The 21,153-nt window shown below is 55.2% G+C and overlaps 1 protein-coding gene and 1 long non-coding RNA gene across 19 annotated transcripts in view; one reads left to right on the forward strand and one right to left on the reverse strand.

Annotated features, from left to right (window-relative positions):
- Rara (retinoic acid receptor, alpha) overlaps positions 1-21,153 on the forward strand; it is a 45,898-nt gene that overhangs the window by 17,534 nt on the left and 7,211 nt on the right. For 9 of the 18 annotated variants that reach the window (XM_087569792.1, XM_087569791.1, XM_087569790.1 and 6 more), the window contains 3 exon segments: positions 2,147-2,315; positions 4,834-5,383; positions 20,286-20,434. In XM_087569792.1, coding sequence (XP_087425918.1) covers positions 5,206-5,383; positions 20,286-20,434 — 327 coding nt within the window. In that variant the 5' untranslated portion in view covers positions 2,147-2,315; positions 4,834-5,205. 18 annotated transcript variants of the gene reach the window in all.
- LOC120095181 (uncharacterized) lies at positions 9,073-13,481 on the reverse strand. The gene is made up of 4 exons (XR_015632081.1): positions 13,439-13,481; positions 10,818-11,058; positions 9,949-10,130; positions 9,073-9,479 (listed from the first exon to the last, which is right to left on the reverse strand). It is a non-coding gene; the product is annotated as an uncharacterized LOC120095181 (long non-coding RNA).

A 21,153-nucleotide genomic window follows, 5' to 3' on the forward strand; every position in this document is an offset into this window, starting at 1 on the left:
GCCTATTTCTCTTCCCCTTCTCCCCTCCCCAAATCCAAAGATTTCCCTTTTTTGGTTTGTGAAATGCAAGAAGGGAATTTGGGAAAGGGTTGTGGTCAGGCCTCTGCCCACACCCCTGATATCCCTTTCCCCACAACCCTCCCCTCCGTCTGGGAGGAAGCAGATCCAGAAACATGGCTAAGGTTCCATGCTAGCCCTCTCCACAGATGCTGGCTCTGGCTGGGGGGCAAGGCAACAGAGAGAAGCCAAAGGGCTCAAGGGACCCCAGGTGATGGAGATGGGGGAGGGGGTGCTTAAGTGCTTTCCCTGCACCAGGCAGTGCTGGGTGCTCTCAAGGGAGACAGTTCACCGGCAAGTAAACATGCTTAGAGAGGTTAAGCCACTTGCCTAAGGTCACCCAGAGTGGCAGAGCTGAGATTTGACCCTTCAGACCTCCGGGTTTTTCTCTCCCATCTTCCTGGCAGCCGCACGCAGCTCTCTTATTTTTTTTTTCCTTTTGGTTTGTTTGTTTCTAAAGTGTGAAACTCTAAGAGTGTGGTGCACAAAGTGTGTGTGTGTGTGTGCGCGCGCGCGTGTGCAAGAGATTCAGATAACTTGGAGGGATTAAAGGACCTAGTAAGGAGGTGATGCGTGGCCGGCAACATGCCTCCCACCCCTTTTTTTTCTGCTGGGCTTAGTGGATTGGAGGCCCAGGTCTGTGGTTTTCTCTCTAATGGCAGGGCGTCTGTGAAACAGTGGAGGTTGCTGGCAGAGGGTGGAGGTTAGGTGTGGGTAACTTGTTTTCCCTCTTTGATGCTGGTTTAAACTCTCTTGCCTGGGTACAAGGGGCCAGGGCCCAGGCATCGTTGTGAGGGTCATGGCTCCCAAAGGACCTTCCAAGCTCCACCCCATCTCCCTTGCCTATCCCTCATCCCTGGTCAGCCTGGCCCATGGCCCATTTCCGTGACCTTTGTCCCTGCCCTCACTGGAGAGCCCTTCCTCCTCTGTCAGGGAGCTGAACAGCTTTGTACTGAATTTTAGGCCCAGCTGGGTCAGTTACTAGAGGAGCTGAGGCCTTCCAGACCCTTCCCTGGAGGTGTGTGTTTGGGGTAGGCCGGTAGTTTGAAGCCCGATCCAGTTTTAACCTCTTCAGGGAGAGACTTGACGAGGCATGTTGTAAGGTAGATATCATCAGTCTTCTCTGTGGGCAAAGCTGGATTCTAGAATATGAAAGACTGGGCCTCAAAAGTCAAAGCTAAGTATCACCCATCCCTCCTCCCCCTCAAAAGCCAGGTCAGGATGCCTGGGGTTTGGAGTGAGCAGCTTTCTGGCTTCAGCCATGGTTCTGGTTGGCCTCTCTCTGGTCAGCTGCTTCTTAGGCCTCACCTGTATGGAAGGAAGTACGCCTCCGTGTAGACATGAATCCACAGGAGGGTTGAGGAATCCTGGGATATGTTGGTATGGGGTGGGGAGGGGAGGGCACAGCATAGGAGATGGCTCACAGAGAGAGCCCAGAAGCGTCCCCTAGTATGAGAAGAAGGCCAGGGTCCAGTAGGCTGTGTGGGGGCTGGGAACAAAGCATGGACTTTGAGAGACTGTAAGGTGACAGTTGTATATCTCCTCAGAGTGTGCACAGCCCCTGCACACAGGTCCTGAACTGTACTCATTGTGTGCTTGGGCCCAGGAGTGGAGAGGTGCTCTCCCTAGGCTGCCTCTGTTCGTATGCTTGCCTGGACAGACGAGGGCAGCAGGTGTGCTCTTGCCCACCCAGGTGCCTTCCGTTGGCCTGTATGTGTGGGTTTCTGCAAGTGTGTGCGGTGTCTGTGCAGGGATCCAAGGGTAGACACTTGTTGATGAGGTCAACCAGCCCTCTTCCTCATGCCTGGTTCTTCAGCTCCTGTCCCTGTTGAATAGAATCTCATGAGGGACTGGGGTCAGAGGCAGCTGGCTCTACAAGTGTCCCCTCCTCCCTTGCTTCTCTGACGTGAGTCATCAGCCTGTGAAGGGAAGGAGATGCCTCTCTCAGGATTGAGGCCCAGTGGTTGGTGTGAGGAATTTCAATAGAGATCCTGGTCTTTTAACACAGCTTAGATTTCATTCCAGAGGGAGCTGTTGTTTCTACTACCTGCTGGCCACTACCTGCCCCCTTTCTCCCTGTCTTCCTCAGTTGACAGAGAAGACACAGGCTGGGACAGTCAACAGAGGACACAGTATTCTTCCACAGTGGCCTTGGCAAGAACTGACCCCATCCTCATCCTGGTCCCCAGCCAAATGCTGCTTATATATGCATCCCCCAGTCTCCAAGCTTAAGCCCGGAGCTTGGAGCTTGGAACCTGGTATGTCCTAAATTTTCAGTGTTAAGGATGGAGGGAGAGTGTTGGAAAGGGACAGTTCTTTAGGGCATGCTCTTTCTCTCCCTCTCTGCCTGTCCCCCTCGCTTCCCCTCTCCCTCTCTCCCCTAAGAGTTTTACTGAGATATTAACTACAACCAATCACATCCACTAAAGCATACAGTCTTAAGCCCAAGAGTGGCTGGTGCACACTTGTAATTCCAGTGCCCTGGATGTTGAGGCAGAGGGATTGCAAGTTCCGGTCAGCCTGAACGATTTAATACCTCGAGACCTTTCTCAAAAAGAAGCCAGAAAGACAAGCATCGTGCAGCTGCATGGTTTTCATGCACTTGGAATCATGCACCCACTATCACTTTTAAGACACCACCCCAAGAGCTCCCTCCCCTACCACGAGCAGTTACTTCTCATTTCCCTCACATTCACACCCCAGTTCCTAGTAACCACAAATCTATGCATGCAGATCTGCTTCTCCTGAACGTTCTTAGAAATGGAATCATACAACATACGGTCTTTGGCAACTCTACTGTTCTCAGGGCTTGGGCCATGTTATTGTGTCAGCTCCTTGTGTCTCTCCCCTCCCCTCTCCACCCCCGCCCCCCTCTGGCCCAGAAAGAATCTGGTGTTAATCTAGTGTCAGTGTTTCTAACATTTTATTATCTGTTGCCCATTGATAGACATCGGGGTTCGTTTCACTGCCCAGTCATGGTTGGTGCTCCTGCTTTGAACATTTACCACACAAGCACTTTTGTGCCTGACGGCCTCGGTCTTGTTTTCTGGGTGGACACCGAAGGGTGGACTTGCTCTATGCCCTAGCGCCATGCTTGAGTTTTTGAGGAACCCACCTAGCTGTGCTGCAAAGCAGTTGTAGCGGGGCTGGGGATTTAGCTCAGTGGTAGAGCGCTTACCTAGGAAGTGCAAGGCCCTGGGTTCGGTCCCCAGCTCCAAAAAAAAAAAAAGCAGTTGTAGCATTTGCCACTTCCACCAGCAGCGTGCGGATTCATTCCTACATATTCCCAGCCAGTACTTCTTACCTGGCGTGTGTGTGTGTGTGTGTGTGTGTGTGTGTGTGTCGCCTGTGCGTGTACACGCGTGTATGTGTGGAGACCAGACGCTGCTGGGATTGGGTGTCTCTCTCAATAGCTCTCTATCTTATTAATTTTTGAGATAGTGTCTCTGAGCAAACCTGGAGCTCACCGATTGAGTTAGTCTGGCCGGCCGGCAAACCTCGGGAATCCTCCTGGCTTTGCCTCTCCTGCACTGAGAGTACTGGTGTGTGCCACTGGGCCTGACTTTTTACAGGGTGGCTGGGTATCCAAAATTAGGCCCCGTTATTTTTGTAGCAAGTTGTTTACCAACAGAACCAAATCCCTGGTGTCTGTTAGCTGACCAGTCACAGTCAGCCTAGTGTGTGGACATTCGAGAGCGTTCTCGGGACCAGCACCTGACAGGAGAACGGAAGGAAGTAAACAGCTGGTTTTGATCGGCTGTGATTATTTTTGTGTTTCCTCTCTCTGTCCATCCGTCCGTCCATCCATCCACACACATACACGTGGGTATGTGTTTATGTCTAATCTATATTCAAACAGGCTTGAAAAGTCCTCAACTCTCTCCTCCTTCCTCTCTGCCCTGCTTCTGCCTACCTGGCTGAGTCAGGGAATCTGTAGGTCACAGCTGTGCACCTACCCCACGGGCTGCCCGTGTATAATCTCTGGCCTCAGTTGTTCCAGTGGGGTGTGGATCTGTGCATACGCTGGTGAGGGGAGCGGCTGGTAGTGCATCTCCTGTCCACCCACCAGCCCACCACCCCCATGTATTGCTTTTACAGATGGAAGTCTGATGAAGTCTGAACTTCGTCTCTCTTGCTGGGAACTTCCGTCCTGGGCAAGCCTTGTCTTCCTGACATAGGTCTTCCCAGGACTACTGTACTGTTCTGCATTGGAGATGTTGCCTAGGAGACCTGGAGATCCATTTCCCTGAATGCATAGAATTGGGTCTCCTCCTCAAGGGAGGGACAGACTGGCCTGGGATGCCAGGTTTAAGGGGGGAAGTGGTGTAAGAGAGGCCCCCCTAGCTTAGGAGTCATTTTTCTGAGAAGTGCCAATGTTTTAGGGAAGCGGCGTTCCCCCCCTCCCTGCCAGCACACGTTCTCTGTGTCTTGACCTCAGGTAACCCACACTGGGGGGGAAGGAGAGGCAGCTGCCTGCCTCAGCTGCAGGGATCTTTGGGGTTACACTGTGGACCCTTTCCCAAGCATTCTGGGTGAGAGGCCATCCTGTACTCTGGGTCCTGTCCCCATATTCCCAGCCCGGTTGTGCTGTCCTGCCGTCCCCAGCAGTGTCTGGGCCCTGGTCCTAGGCTGGCGCTGCCAGCCAGGCATGGTGCCAGGTGTCTGCTCAGCTGGGTGCCACAGGAAAATCTCTGGCTGCCCAGGTTGGGGAGCGCCGTGGGGAATCCCGTGTGCCTGCTCAGTGCCCACTTACCTGTGTCTTTCCTCTCTCTGCAGCATCACAGGACATGCCTCCCCCCAGCCACCTAGCTGGGGCCCTTCTGGGAGTGCCATCCTTTTTGATACCCTGAAGACCAGCTCTGGACCTTCCTACAAAAGTGTCAGCTCCCAGGACTGCTTAACCAAAGGACAGACTCTTGTGACATCCCCCAACCCACCTGGCCCCCCTGGCTAGGGAGGGGGCTCCAGAAGGCTGAAGTTGACTAACTTGGGACTGCTGCTCCAGGGACAGAAGGGGGTGGGGGTGGGCTGACCACCCAAACCCCCTCTGGGCCCAGGCCTCATGCCCCGAGGAAGAGAGACTGCGTGAAACCCATCACAGCTGCCTGTCAGACTGTCTGCCTGCCCTTCTGACTGTGGCCGCTTGGCATGGCCAGCAATAGCAGTTCCTGCCCGACACCTGGGGGCGGGCACCTCAATGGGTACCCAGTACCCCCCTACGCCTTCTTCTTCCCCCCTATGCTGGGTGGACTCTCCCCACCAGGCGCTCTCACCAGCCTCCAGCATCAGCTCCCAGTTAGCGGCTACAGCACACCGTCCCCAGCCAGTAAGTCTGCGTGGGGAGGCTTGGGGGAAGGGAGTGTGGAGGGTGGCCAGCCTCTGGATTTGGGCTCCTGGACACATCTGTTCTGCTCGAGACACGATGCGTGGCAAGGTCTTTTCTAGACCTGGGGTGACCATTGTGTGTATTGGGTGGGGTGGGGCCTGAAGAAAGTCCGCAAGCCAATCGGTGGTTTTAATACTGGGTGTAGAGGAGAGGTGAAACCATTTTGTCTCTTCCCATGTCATTGTCCCCCTTTGTCTCTGTGTCCCTGGTGCTATGCTATTGAGTGCATTATAAATAGCTCTGAGGGGGAATGGATGCAGTGGCTGAGGTGGATAAACAAACCTCTCAACGTTGTTTGGTGGAAATGACAGCCCTACACAGTGAGCATGAACCCCCACCTCCACGCACCCCCCCTTCCCTCCCAGTACTCTGAGGGAAAGGGCTTCAAGACACAGTCCAGGGCAGCCCAGCACAGCTGGGGCCCTTGCTCGCCCCCTGCCAACTCCCCCGCCCCAGAAGGACAGGGAGGGACTCCATGGGGGCTTTCTGCCTGGACTCTGGCCTTGGACACATTCACAGGCTTGGCAGGGCTCGTGTTTTCTGCCTCTCCCCTCCACCACGAGGGTCCTCGTTAGCCGGGCGGGGGTCTTAGTGCCCTTCCCTAGCTGGTCAAGCCAGGTAGTGGGAGGTGGCGGTGGCTAGGGCCAGCTGGCAAAGTCCAGCCTTGGGGCCTGCCAGGCCGCTTACAGTAACTCTGGCCCCCAGGGCCTAGCTGGGCTCCAGGCCAGAGCCTTGGAGGAGGGATCTGGGCCCAGCCCGGGGCTGGAGGGAGTGGAAGCAGCAGAGCCGGCCATGGCTGGCTGGCCGGCTGGCTGGCTGGTCAGCTGCTGACCTGGGAAACGTGTCCCACCTCTCCTGGTTGGCAGGGACAGAGCACCCTGCCTGGCACCCACTGCCCCTCCCACAGCCACTGGCAAGCTGCCTGGCACCACTGCCCTGCGTGCCTGGCTGGGTTGGGTCAGTGCCCCCTTCTTGGTGTGGGGGCAGCGCTCTTTCCCCAGAGCCAGGGAGTCTCTTTGTCCCTGGGGCAGGCTCTGGCTGGGCGCCTCACTGCCCACAACTGGCTGTCTGCCCACAGCCACCATTGCTTCCTGGATCACCGCCTTTGGCTTTGTCGCAGCCCCCTCCCTTCCAGGCGCAACCAGCCCTCAGGAGCAGGTAGTCAATGCCCATGAGCCTTTAAGGCTTCAGTCCTTTATGCTGTAGGCTAGGGAGTGGACAAGTGCTACCTCAGTTTCCGTAAGCCTCCAAGCCTCCACCTTTCTCTCTGCCTTTTTTCCTCTCCACCTTACACAGGAGAGTCTGAGAATCCCCTACTGTGCTCTGGTTTTCTGGTGTCTGTGCTAATGAGGAGAGCAACCTCTGGGGCTCAGAGTCACTGGTGATTGGGCGAGGACACCTTCATAAAAATGTTCCCTGCATTTGAAGGGAGTGAGAGCTCACATTGTCGGCCATCCCAGAAGCTGGAAGAATTATACTTTCTTTGAGGGTGGGATTTTCAGACAGAAAGGAAAGAGGGTGTTGGTGGTGGTAGCGGAGGATGACTTTTGCCCCGGAGGCAGAAGCAGGTGGAGGAGCTCTAAGTATAAGGCTAGCCGGGTCTACAGACCAAGTTCGAGGACAGCCAGGGCTATGCAGAGCAACCCTGTCTTGAAAAACAGAACCAAACAAAAACAAACCAAAGAGGAAGGAGAGGAGAGGAGGAGAGGAATTAGGGAGTCCTCCAAGCTACGTCACAGGGGGCTGGACAGATGAACCTGACTCACTGGAAGGCTTGTGGGGGGGGGGATTTAGGATCTGACACTATGAGAGAAAAAATAAATTCTCTGCCCTCCCCCTGAGTGTTGCAAGCTCCTTCCTCTTTCTTAGAGGTGGGTGGGGTGAGCCCCCACCCTGGTAACCTACTTCTAGGGTGGAGTACCCATTTTTCGGGCAAATGGCACCCTTCTTTGGCTTTCTCCACCCAGGTTAGGCAATGCCCTCTTCCTGCCCCATCCTCTGTGAGCTTGTGGGTTTCCCACCCCTCCCCCTCTCCTAGTAAACAACAACAGTCTCTACCTCTCTTCTCCCCAGCCTCTGAGCACCTTCTAGGACCAGGGACCAGATGCCTTGGGTCTGAGACAACCGTCTCCTTCAGGGCTCCTGGTGCCTGGAAACAGCTGAAAGTTTTACAGCTTTCTAGCCCTCAGGACTAGGCCACGGGGTCAGGGAGTTCCTGGAGGTGAGAAGCAAGGTCTTCTCTTCCATCTCTGCTCGCAGCAGTGATTCGATGCCCTGGTGACCTTCCAGGCTGCCTGCTCCAGTCGCACACAGCACATAGCTGTGGAGATGGGCTCCCCTGCCTGGGCCTCTTGCAAGGTCGCACCTTAGGTGTGTTGTATGTACTCTTCAGAGAGCAGGTGACCTGTGGGAGGGCCGAGGCCTCTCCAGGTCACTGTGGGGAGAGCTAGGTATTGTCCTACTGGGAGTCTCCTTGGGAACCAGGGTGGAGGCCTGAGAGATAGCACAAGACTCCTGTCCCTTTGGCGCTTGGCCCCCGAAGCCTGTTTACTGTGGAGGTTTGAGCTTCTCTGGTGAGGAGGGTCAGGGTTGTGTGTTCTTTGGGAGGAGGGGGTCAGGGCTGAGAAGGGGGTGGTTAATGGCTTGTGTATACTGGGTGAAACCAGTGTGTTTGCAGAGAATCAAATCCTGAGCTGGGGAGGGGAACGTCAGTCGGGCTGGGGGGTGGGGGTGGGCAGGCCTGATTTAGGGCAGAGGCCTCCTGGTGTGAGGGCTTCAGAGGGGTTTGGCCTTCATAATGCGCTGGGGAAAAGAAGAGCTCCGCCTCTAATGTTCTTGTGTCTCCAGGCCTGAGGGCCCAGGGGTGAAGCTCATTGGCTTCTGCACCTTTGGAATTCCTTGGGCTTCAGGGGTGAAAATGTCGACACCTGTGTCACTTCCGCGTCGATCCCCTGGCTTTGTTTCCTGGTCTGTAACACAGGGGCATTACCAGATACCTAAGAGGGCCAAGTGAGGCGAACTCATCCGGGAGGACACTTGGTGTGTGCCTGGCATGTGACCCAGTAGAATGGGAGCCTGGTGAGAACCTACTGTGGGTAGGGACATTATCTGCGCCTTAAAAAAACACAAAACCATCTGGACTGTTTCAGTGGAGTCAGTCACCTTGTACTCGTGTATAGAGGAGGGCAGAGAAAGCCAGAGTACAGCAGAACCATCCTGGGAGCTGTCAATCAGGCCCTTGGCCTGCCACCCAGATAGGCAGCTTTAGGAGGAGACTGTGGGGGACATTCTGGGGCCGGTAGAGATTATTGGGGCCTTATCACCACCATTGTTGAATCATTGTTGAATCTTGAAACCCTGCCTCTGACTCCCCACCCCCAGTAGGGGGCGCAGACAAGGCCACCCCTCACCCCCGGCCGCCCCCTCCTCCGTGTTGGGTTTTGAGACTGGAAAGATAAGAGGGCCCAGGGAAGATCTCCATCCTGTCCTAGAAGCCGTGGACACAATCTGTTCACACCCCCACCCAACCCTACTCTGCCCTCTAGCAGTCTGTGAGCTTGCAGAACTCGGCAGCAGCCGCCACTTCCCTCCTCCCCCCCATCCCCGACAGACTCCGAAGGAACAGAGTGTAAAAGCCATGGTTGTTATTCATATTTTGTTGCAATTTGTGACGCGGGGGGCAGGGAAGTTGGAAGCAATCAATAGAGGAGTTAGGACAGGAACCTCAAAGGGTGGTAACAGATTTTCCTTCTACTCGTTGGCTGGGTTCTTGTCTAGATATGGGGATGTGTTCCCCTCCCCCTCCCTGCCTCGGGAGCCCAGGCCTAGGGGAACCTGGGAAGGAAGCCCAGAGGAAGGAGGAGGGGGTGTGCCTGTCTCTTCATCCCTTGCTCTGCTACTTCTTGAGGCTTGCAGACTTGACCGTTCTTCCTTGCTGGTTCACACCCGGCACAATAGGATGGACGACCTGGAGGAGGCGGGTACTGCCTAGGTGTGTCTTGCTTGGGGGTCCAAAATGCAGAGTCAGCCAAAAGACCTACACAGGGGGTTTTCATTGAAAATAAAGTTCCCTGACTATCTGTCTTCCAGGAGGCTCTCTCAGGGTAGGATTCCAGCACAGACTGGGGAGGGGACACAGGGAAGGAAGCCTGTCTTCCTCTTAGGCCTGTCAGGGCCTCAGGCATTATATCCACCTCTTACCAACCTCTTGCCAAGGGATGTGTGTGCCATGGGGCCGTGCCAGTGCAGCCTTTGTATATGTGTTGAGGGTGGTGTGTGTGTGTGTATGCGCGCGCGCGCGCACACACGCGCGCAGGGTAGCATCAGTAAAAAGAGGAATTGGGAACCTCCAAATAATGTTAGAACAGTATCTTCCTACCCCTCTGTAGTCAGTATAGACTGGGGGTCCCTTTGCCCTGGTAGTGGTAGCATTAGTGACTCAGGTCCTCCCCTGCCCAGCTGGACCCCAAGTTGCTGAAAGTGTCATTCAGCTTAAAGTCGAATACCTGCTTCCCTACTTGCTCCAGGGCCAAAAATCTTTCAAGTCAGCTCTGCTGGTGCAGCCTTGGGCAGGTCACTGAACCTTTCTCAGAATCTCTTTGCCCTTCTGGTCTGTCTCTGGTAGGCCACTTGCTGTGAGGCCGCAGTGACCTGCTTGTTGGTTGTGGCCTTCAGTAGCTTCAAGTACCTTGAAGAGCAGTGGGGGTGGGGCGGGGGTTGTGGGTCTGGGTATTGTCCTGGAGATGGCCACCCTGTATCAGGCCCTGATGTCTGTCTGGCACACAGCCTAATGTCGTCCCTCTGTCCCTGGGGCAGAGGAGGGAGCCCTGTTTGGCACAGGTTGGAGGTGGTGGCGGTGGCAGCCATGAGGATTCAGCCCACACCTGCTAAAGGCTTGCTAAGCATAAAACCCTGGTGAGGGGGAGCTGGGAATGGGAGATGGGACTGAGCAGGGTGAGGCCACAGCCTGCTAGCCACTGCCACCCAGGATCCCAGCTCCTGCTGCAGGCCAGAGCCTTTCAGTCCTCCCTCCTTTCTGTCACGGCCCCCAGGACACTGTGTTCCTCCTTGACCTGCATCTCGACCTCATGGCTGCCAGAGCAGACACCTTACCCCAGCCTTTCTGTCTAGCTTCGGAAATCCTGTCCCTCCTTCAAGGGACCTTTGGTTTTCTTTCTTTCTTTTTTAAAGTCGGAGATCTCGAATGAGGATTCTCCCAGAATCCTTCACAGATGTTCCCATCCTCATCAGTCTCCTCCCTCCTCTGAATGCCTGTGGCTCACATTCTCTCTCTCTGTCTGTCTCTCTGTCTGCATCTTTCTACCATAAAGTTACTTCTCCGAATTCTATACTGAGTTTTTGCTATTTGTGAGACCTTTGCCTGACCATGAAGGACGAGAGTCTCAGGCTCCTTCTGCATCTTGAAGCTATGAGCACACAGGGTCCACCGCATCCCTGGCGCAGGAGCTGCATCAATATAAAGGGCGTCCATGCCAAGGCCTCGCATTTGCCCTGGACCTTCATTTGCAAGCCTCTGCCCTCTCTTGGGAGTCCAGAAGTTTCCCTCCTGCGGTCAGTAGACTCTCTGCTGTCTCAGGTCGTTGGATCGCCTAGAACTGGAATTAGGAATGGTTGTGAGCCACCATGTGGGTGCTGGGAATTGAACCATGGTCCTCTGGAAGAGTAGCCATTGGCCTGAACTGTTGATGTTTCTTTCCAGCTTACACACACACACACACACACACCCCAACCACATCCCTGGTTGGCCTGGAATTCAGAGAGGTCCATCAGCACCTACCTCGTAAGTGCTGGGATTAAAGGTGTATGTATATCACCACACCCCTTGAAGATTGTCCTCGGACACCCACCCACGTGCTGTAGCATGCATACACAATAAATGAGATGGTATTTTAAAATGAGCCCACCCTCCTCCTCCTCTATTACCCCTGCTTAAGCTAAGCCAGCCTTTGCTGTGTGTAGGATTACCATAGTGACTTGCAACCAGACATTCTTTTTCTTTTTGCTTTTTTTTTTAAGACAGGATTTTCCTGTGTAGCCCCTGGTTGTTCTGGAACTAGCTCTGTAGACCAGGCTGGCGTCAAACTCATAGATCCGCCTGCCTCTGCCTCCTGAGTGCTGGGATTGAAGGCGTGCATTAGCATGCCTGGTCTCTAACTGGACATTCTTGCCATCTTGCTAACTCATTCTTCATAACCTGGAAGGGTCTTCTTGTGCTATCATGGAATCTAGCCTCGCCTTTACTTAACCTTCAAGCCTACAAACCCATCTGGTCTGGGCTGGCTTTAGCTTACTCTCTGCTGGCCAGGTTTTATATGTTCTCCTACGGACTTTTCTTTCTGTTTTCTTTTATGTATGTGTGCATGTGTGTTTTGTTTTGTTTTGTTTTGTTTTGAGACAGGGTTTCTTCATGTAGCCCTGGCTGTCCGAGAACTCACTCTGTACACCAGGCTGGCCTGGAACCCACAGAGAGCTGCCCATCTCTGTCTCCCGAGTGTTGAATCAAAGGCGTGTGCCACTGACTGCCTTTGGAGACTTATTTTGCACCCTTTGTGGGTTTCTTTCAGTCGGTAGGACGAACACCATCTGTGGCTGTCAGACCATCGCATGGCTATCAGCACTCCTCTTTGCCTTGCCCTGAACTTCAGCTTTCTTTGGGTCCCTGCCTTGAGTTATCCACTGACCCTTGAACTTAATTTCCCTTAAGAACACACTGTGTTGCGTCACAGTACCACTTGTCGGCTTGCAGTGTGTGTCCATAAACACATATTTGTGATGGTGGGTTTATTTGCCTGTTTTCTGTCATTTCATCAAGTCTTAAGGGCAGGCTCACCAGGACAGCCATATGGGAAGGCAGTCAGAAAATGAAATTTATCCAGGTTAGTTTGACCAGGTTTAGTAGGAACATGAGCTTTGGGTGGCTGAGAGGTCCCTCTTTTTTTTTTAAAATTTATTGTATGTATGCATTTATGTATGTATGTATGTATGTATGTATGTATGTATGTATGTATGTACACTGCTGCTCTCTTCAGACACACCAGAAGATGGCATCGGATCCCATTACTGATGGTTGTGAGCCACCATGTGGTTGCTGGGATTTGAACTCAGGACCTCTGGAAGAGCAGTCAGTGCTCTTAACATCTGAGCCATCTCTCCAGCCCCAAGAGTGAGTTTGTTCGCTCCTTCTTCCTTCCTTCCTTCCTTCCTTCCTTCCTTCCTTGGTTTTTCCAGACAGGGTTTCCCCTTGTAGCCTGGCTATCCTGGAACTTTCTTTGTAGACCGGGCCAGCCTCAAACTCAAGAGTTCCAACTGCCTCTGCCTCCCAAGTGTTGGGATTAAAGGAGTGGGCCACCACTACCTGGTGACCCTAGAACTTGTGCTTCTCCTGCTTCCACCTTCCCCTGCTGGGATCACAGGTGTGTGCACTGCATGCTGCCTTAACCGCTTGGAGACATCCCCAGTGCCCCCTCTAAGCTCTTTTACCATTGTTTTTTTTTTTCTTGGTTCTTTTTTTCGGAGCTGGGGACCGAACCCAGGGCCTTGCGCTTCCTAGGCAAGCGCTCTACCACTGAGCTAAATCCCCAACCCCACCTTTTTTTTTTTAAACCTTTTTTTCTTTTCTTTTACACCATTTCACTGTGTTGCCCAGAATGTTGATTCGCTCTTTAGCTGGGACTGCCTTTGGATTTGGGACCCATTTGCCTCTGTCTCCCAAATAGCTGGGATAATAGTCTTGTACCTCCAGGCCTGTCTGTAAAGGTTCTTGGGAGTTGCTGTGAGAATTAAATGACCTCATACTGTGAAGAAGTTGGCTTTGGGCTGGGAGATAGATCATTTGTTAGTGCATGCGGACCTCTGGACTTCACATATGGACAAAAACTGGCTTCTAGAAGGTTAACATGTAGATCAGGCTTTTAAGAGGACATATAATAGGACACCCTGATCTTTTCTGGGTATCTCTTCTTTCCAGGGACCTACCTAACCCAGGCCTTTCTTCCACTGAAACAGTTGTCCTAGGGAGGAAGTGGTTCAGCTGGAAGTCTCCTTTTATCTGTCCTGGGCTGGCCCATCCTCGTTCCCGGGCTGGGAGACACCCTGGGCGGAGCTTTGCTTGCCGGAAGCACGCAGAGTGTGGGAGGAGAGCTCCCCGCTAGTGTTTGTGCTAACAGCTCAGTTCTGCCGCGTCGTTTTCGGGCGAGTGAGCCGGCAGCCGGAGTCTCACATGATGTCACAGACAGTGACACAAGCTAGATGTCTCATTCCGACACAGCACCCAGGCTGCACAATGTCACACCCGGGACACCCAGCACGCTGCGTTTGTGGTTCTAACGCTGGGCCACCTGCCTCTGGGCCCTATGCTTACTGCCCGCCTGTTCGGACTTTGGGGCTGGACAGGACCGAGAAGGGGGCCAGTGGGCGAGCCCGGAGGGCGGGTTGGCGAGCTGGTGATGTCACGGGCAGCAGTGGGTGGGTCACCCGGAGGTGAGGCGCCGTCAGGCGAGTTCAGCAAGAGTTCAGTCGCATTGCATTAGGCAAATGAAGCTGGGGCTGGGGGTGGGGGGCGTGTTTACGGGGAGGACCCCAGGACCACCCCACCTCCCCGCCGCTGCTTCGCCCAGCAGGGGATTGACCAAAAGCACTTAGGGAGGCCGGGTGCCAGAACTGGGATGGGGAGGATGCTCTCTCCTCGTCTGTCCTGCCTCCCGGTGCACCCTGCTATCCATACCCGACCTGGTTCTATGCACAGCGCTTTTCCCGCCTCTGCTCCCTCTCCGAGGCTGCCACAACTCGTGGTCCACGTGCAGCCTTTAGGCCCTTGCATCCCTGCATCTCTCCCTTTGCAGTGGGACCCGCAGGGAAAGGGTTAAGCCAGGGGCGGCGCCTGGCCGGGGCGGGGCGGAGGCTAGGGGCTGGAATCCCAGAGAGGGGGCGCGCGGGCTTGGGGGGTGGTGGCGCGCACACCGGAGACCAAGCAAGCGGCCCGCCGCCGGCCTGGCGGAGGCGGGGCCGTACGGGGGTTCCCCCACCCGCACCCGGAATCTAAGCCACGGAGAAGCCCGGGAGCCCCGGCCGGCAAAAGGAAGTGCTCGGTGACCCCCGTCTCCGCCCTGATCCCGCCCCGGGCCAGCGAACTTGGGGAGCCGCTGGACTCTGCCTGGGACACCGAAGCCTCGAGTTCTCGAGCCACCGAGCGTTCCCTGCGAGCGAGCACCGAGAGACCTCTTCCTCCAACCTGCACAACTTCCCGCTTTTCACCTGGGACCGGCGGAGTGACCTGCGGACTTAGGCGCGGGCAATTCTGGGCTGGGCGCCCCGCTGAGGGGCCGCCCATCGGGGCGAAGGGACTTGTCCCTTTGCCCCCCTAGCCGACTTGCACGGATGGCGCCGCCGGCTGAGTGACGAGAGCCCCGGTGCAGGACTTCCCCCTCCTGGATCTTCGGCCTTCGCGGGGCAAGATGTACGAGAGTGTAGAAGTCGGGGGGCTTGCCCCCGCCCCTAACCCCTTCCTAGTGGTGGACTTTTATAACCAGAACCGGGCCTGTTTGCTCCAGGAGAAGGGGCTCCCTGCCCCGGGTCCCTACTCCACCCCACTCCGGACTCCGCTTTGGAATGGCTCAAACCACTGTACGTACCGGCCCCCGCTTTGCTACCTTAGAAGCTGGGGTGGGGGTGGCGGTAGGAACCTCTCTACACCTCACTTTCTCTGTCTGTCTCGCTGTAACTCGGATGTCCTAGCTGGACAGTTGCCCTCCACCCAGTGACCCTGGCGCACTGCCATGTTAGGGCTCAGTAACTTTGAGCGTTCCTTCTCCAGGAGACGTGAAATCTCAGCCTCTGGCGCCCCATTTACATCTTCTTGGTTAGGATCCACAGCCTGCTGGAGGGTGGGGTAAAGATCCTGACTGTGGGCTTGTCTGTTCCGAAGGGGAGGGGCCACCTCCCCGAATCCCACCCCTGCCAAAATCTAGGATGAGCTTTCCCCTGTGTGACAGCTACTACCTCCAGCTCCCGCCGACTGTGGGGGTGACACGGACTGGTCTCTGTCTTTGGGTTGGTAATGGGGTGTGGCAGAACGGGACTTCACAGGACAGTTGCCTGCCCGTCCACCCCCTTATACTTTCAGAGGCACCTAGTCCGTCTTGGGGAAAGGTCTGGCCCCAGACACCTGCCTAACATCCTGGAGACTTTGATGCTGGGAACATGGGAGAAGCTGGTGTAAAAACTCAAAATTGCTGTTCTCTAGGGCGTATTTGTTTTTTAAGGCCTGGGGGTCCTCTGGCAATCAGGGTGTATCTCTGCTGCTCCTGGGTCTTTTTGTTACCCTGTCTAGGGAAATAAGTCCAGACCTTGTGCTGTTAAAGAGGGAGAACCGATGTGAACCCTGTTGTCCTGGCCGCCGAGCCCTCCAGCCTGGTTCTAGCCGGCTGTGCTGTGAGGGAGGCTTCTGTTAACACCCAGGGTGCACACCTGGGCATGTTTATGCCCAGCCGCGAGGCAGTGTGTATTAGTGTGATTTCCATGTCAGAGAGCTGGTTCTAGGGTATTATTGTTAGGTGGCTCAGATTTCGTCTCCCACTCTGTTATGGGAGCGATTTCTTCCCAGGAGGGCCCCCACCTTCCCATACCTGCTGCCACCCTTCTGCGTGCCAGGGAGCAACAGAAGACTGGGTCTCTTATGGTCCGGTACAGCAGTTCTCAACCTGAGTGTCGACCCCTGGTGTGTGTGTGGTGGGGGGTGTCAACCCTTTCCACAGGGGTCACACCAGATATTTTGCACAAAAGATGCTCACATTATGAATCATAACGATAGCAAAGTTACAATTACAAAGTAGCTGTGAAACTAATTTTATGATGGGGGGGCCACCACGGCATGAGGAACCATATTTAAAGGGTCACAGTGTTAGGAGGGTTGAGAACCACTGGCGTAGCCTATTGAAGAAGGCTGGAGTAGAATCTGCCCGCACACAAACCTTCCTTCATCATTGAGAGACCTGGGGTGAATGACAGCTGACCACTGCCCTTCCAGAGACACCTCTATCAGGCCTTTCCTATTGTCCTGCGCCCTGACCTATTGTCCTGCCCCCTGACCTTTGCCTTCCAAGGCAGAATCAGCTGTGAGGTTTCAGACTAGGAGGGGTGGGTGATCATTGGCTTTGGGGGAAAAAAGCAGAGGTGAGAAGTGGCTCCTTGACCCTTCTTATTATCCTAGCGCTGTAGGAAGGAGCCACCCCTAGGGTGAGCCTCCAGGCTTCCTTCTCTGCACTGGGTGAAGCTAGGATTTAAGCTCCCTGAGGTCCAGCTCCTATCTCTGAGCCCAAGCCCTCTAGGACAGCTGAGCTCTTGGCACAGAACTTGAAGGGAGGAGGCTTGCAGAGAACTTGGGAGACAGCCCACGCAGAAGCCTCCCTGCTCCCTCCCTTCAACCGCTTGGACATGGGGAAGTAGAGACCTGTCTGGGATAACCTAGCTAGAAGTCTGTTCACCAGCCTTCACCCTTGTGGAGTTGCTTGCCCTGGGACACACTAAGGGCCTCAAGTCAGGGTGGCTACTGGACCTCTACTAGCCTTGTATTTCCTCCTTGGAGAAGAGTCTTTTGCTGTGTGGAGACTATCTGGTGCCTTGAGTCACCTCTAGTTGTCTTGAAGAATACAACTCCCTGGTCTCCACCAACGGAGGGAAGATAGCAGGTTGGTTGTAGGTGGAGACCTGCTGGGTATTGCAGAGCCCTGGAGACTTTGCTTTCCTCCCACAGCCCCCATTTCAGTGCACTAGAGGACAAGGGGTGCACAGGATGTGGCCCCCATCTGTCCCCCACCAGTCTCCACAGCTCACGCCTCTGCCTGCTCCCAGACATCCAAGAATGTGAAGCACGTGGATGCCTGTAGTGGGGTGGGGGAATGGGAGAGATGCTTATCACCCGCCGACCGCTAGGTTTGGACCTTGCGCTGAGCTTTGCTGGGCTATACTGCACCCAGAGTCACCCTCACCATCGCCCCACGAGGAGGAAGGGCAATAGGGAGGGTTCCGCACCCCCTCCCCTCCCGTCTCTAGAGGCTGTGAAGGGAGCTGCAAAGAGGGCGCCAGCTGGATTGGGAGGGGAGCTGCTGGCCAAGGGCCCAGCTGATTTCCTGCTGATCTCCTCCAGGAAACTGGCCCCTTGCGCGAGCCTGCGAACGGCTCTGGGGCGTGGGGACCCGCGCCGTGTGCGCCCGCCCAGGAGGGGAGCGGGGGGAGGGGCACCCTGGCAGCGGTGGTGAGAGGGGACGCCGGGCTTCCTGGTCTGGTTCCAGCCCTTGGCTGAGCACTGAAACTTTGAGCTGAGGTCTGGTCCTTCTCCAGCCCAGCCTTTCTGCAGGAAGTGGAGAGATTTGTGGGCTGGGGCCTCCAGGGAGGGTGGCCGGTGGGGTGGGGCCAGCTCAGGATAGTCCCTCCCCCCACCTGCTTGAGCTACACTGTTACTGTGTCCTAACTCTGCAGGGGCTGAGAAGACCCACATTTCATGCTTGGTGCCGACACTGGATTCCCTCGGGTGCTGGCTCCAGGCCTGGGGAGGTGGGGGACTGGACCTTGGGTTTTAAGTTCAAAACCTAGATCTGGAACCCTCAGAGGTGGGGTTACGGGGGTGACATTTGAGGATAGGGTACTGACGGAGCTACAGCCGATGGTTTGAAAAGGGGCCTCACCGAGCCCCCACCCCCTCCTAGGGTCTGTCCGCCATCTTGCCAAAAACAATTTTTAAAGAGCACAGCTTTCATCTCTATAAACAACTCTCTGGACTTGGCTTTAACTCCACGTTTCTCTGAGCCTTTGCCCCTCTGCTCTGTCCTTGGCCTTTTGCTCTTCCTCCTCATTCTCCTGATTCCATGTGCCATGTACCCCACTCCCCTCAGCCCTGTACCCTGGTCCCCCTCTGTCCTCCTTTCCCTCCAATTTGACTCCGATTGGGAGGTTGGGATTTGGGGGGTGGCAGGTCCAGGGCGGAGGGTGGTTTAGGGGGAGGGAAGAGAGGAGGTCAATGCCTTCTTCCTGTGCTTGTTGGAATGCTCACCAGGATTGGAGGCCAGGGCAACCCCCCCTTGTCCTTGACGCCCCCCTAAGTCTGGATTGTCTATTGTTACTGTTTTTACGTCTTGGAAAAAGTTAACACAACAAAGGACTCCTTTGTCACTTCACTCCTTTGCCTCCTGGCCTCACCCAGGCCCCCCCAACCCCGCCCCCCAGCAGCTGTTCTCAGGCCTCCCTCCCGCCCCGTTTGATTTGCTTGTCGGGCCTCCTGAGAAGGAAGTGAGGTGAAAAACCAGGGCAGAGCAGTTCTGTGTAGGCATGAGCAGCAGATTGCAGCTGGTCAGTCCTCTGGACCCTTGGGGGGTTGTAGGCACCGATGAGTCCTTTCCCTCTGGTTAGAGAGGGGACATGGTTACAGCAATGCTGGACCGCCCGGCTGATGTCCAGGCCCAAGTAGGAGCCAGGAAAGTCCTGCCAAGGCCATTGGCAGAGTTCCCGGTGTGTTTGCAGGTAGGACGGTGGTAGTATGCAGCCAAGCTCCCGTGTCCCCAAGTGTCCTAACCTCTCTGCCTGGGCTTTGCAGCCACAGGAGTCATTTACAGCCTGACATAACACATGCTGTTGGATGCTTGAGCACAGAACTGTGTACATCTAGCATTCGCTGGGAATGGCTGGAGCTCAGCGGGACTCAGCAGAGCAGCTACTCACCCATCCTTGGCTCTCTGCAAATAGATGTGGCAAAAGAGGCTGCCGGAGAGCCCTCTGGGGATCTGGGATAGTCTTCTCTCTATAGTTTACATCTGTCACACTGTATCCTTAGCTGCCCAGGCCCTGGGCACAGACAGCTCTCACCCAAATAGCCATGTTCTGTCTGGGGTGATGGGCCTAGAGCCAGGCACAGAGATTTTTGCTTGGGAGGGAAAGGGGGGACTGCCCCCCGCTGGTTGGGTCACCCCTCCTGGCTGCCCTCTTGGAGCTGAATAACAGGAATGGAGGGGGGTAACCCGGACGTAGTATTTAGGCCAGACAGACAGACCATTGATAGAAACAGACCCCCCTTTGTCATAGTGTCTCCCTATAGACGCGGGGCATCTAAAGTGATGGGCTTCTAGGAGCCCTAGGGACTCTTTCACTGTCTTCAGGAGGTCCCCCTGTCATCTCAGGGAGTGCCCTCCTGCTTTGCCCAAGCCTCTTGTGATTCTTGTGTGCTGCCTTGGACCCCACCTTAGCCAGGGGATTGTTGGATGGGGGGAGGGGCGTGGCTGATGTCAGAGGGGCTGGAGGAAGTAGAAAGGAAGCAAACGCAAAGGGGCCAGGGAGTGGCCAGCATCGAACATCCTGTCGACCCCAGTTTCCTCTGCCTCTAGTCTGTGCCCTTCAGTCCATCTTCATTAAGCCTTGACTCCTTCTGAACTTTGGGGGGCCCTGGCAAGGGTGCTGTTTGTATTAAGGTTTTGAAATAAAAGCCAGTCCCTTACCCTCCGATTACAGCTGTGTTCTCTCTCTCTCTCTCTCTCTCTCTCTCTCTCTCTCTCTCTGTGTGTGCGTGTGTGTGCGTGTGTGTGCGTGTGTGTGTGTGTGTGTGTGTGTGTGTGTGTGTGTGTGTATGTGTTCACACACAGATCTGGGATTGAAGCTGTATCCTGGGGACATAGGAGTAATGGGGCCTGAATATTTACCTGTCAGCCTGTCGGGGAATTGTGGAAGGGGAGAGCTGAGTTTGCAGAGACCACCTCTGTCCAGGATTAGCACAGACAAGGTGGACAGGTTGCAGGGGGATGGGTACCTGGGTCTCTCAAGTCTCCTCCTTCTCTCCTAGCCATCGAGACCCAGAGCAGCAGTTCGGAAGAGATAGTGCCCAGCCCTCCCTCACCACCACCCCTGCCTCGAATCTACAAGCCTTGCTTTGTTTGTCAAGACAAGTCATCCGGCTACCACTATGGGGTTAGCGCCTGTGAGGGCTGTAAGGTGAGTGGAGGGAGTCCCAGAGAAGGACAGTCTTGGTTGGATAAACGGGATACCCCCACATTCGTTCGTGTCCTCGGTGTGCAGTCAGCAGGGCCGTTACCAAGGCTGCCTACTTTCGCTTCTTCAGCAACCGTGGAGGAAGACGCCTGCAGCAAGGCCTCCTCCATAAATGAGCAGCGCTCTCTGTGACCAGAAGTTCCCTCCTGCCATGTTCTCCCTGTGTCTATCCTCTGGCCAGCAGCGGGGTATACATACACTGGCCCTGCCACTGTTTCCCAGGTTGTCATGGTGAGCTGGCCGTTTGCTGCCTGGCTCTTGGCTGGGGACCCAGGAGGCCTGCCCCCAGTGGCCTTGCCTGAAGCTTACCCGTGGTCTCCTTGCAAGAGACAGCTAGTAGCAGACACCCTGCCTTGGCCTCCCTTCAGGTGTCCAGGCTGCGGGCTCCCCAGTGGCTACTGGGTTTCCTGCCATCTCAGTTATACTGGTCTCTGGGCACGCATGTGGCTAACCCTTCCTGGCTGGGACATCATCTCTCTACCTGATTGATGGCAGGGCCTCTGCTCTAGTTTGTTCCGTCAAAGATAAGGGCCTAGAAGCTATACCTCCTCAGTACTTGGGGCTCTTGGCCCTGGAAGGAACCTCAGACTGGAATAGCCATCTCCAGGTATAAGATAGAGGTCAAGGGTAGTTAGTGTAAGACTGTGTATGTATGTGCTGGC

This window comes from Rattus norvegicus, chromosome 10 (assembly GCF_021556685.1).
Source record: "Rattus norvegicus strain SHRSP/BbbUtx chromosome 10, alternate assembly SHRSP_T2T, whole genome shotgun sequence".
NCBI lineage: Eukaryota > Metazoa > Chordata > Mammalia > Rodentia > Muridae > Rattus > Rattus norvegicus.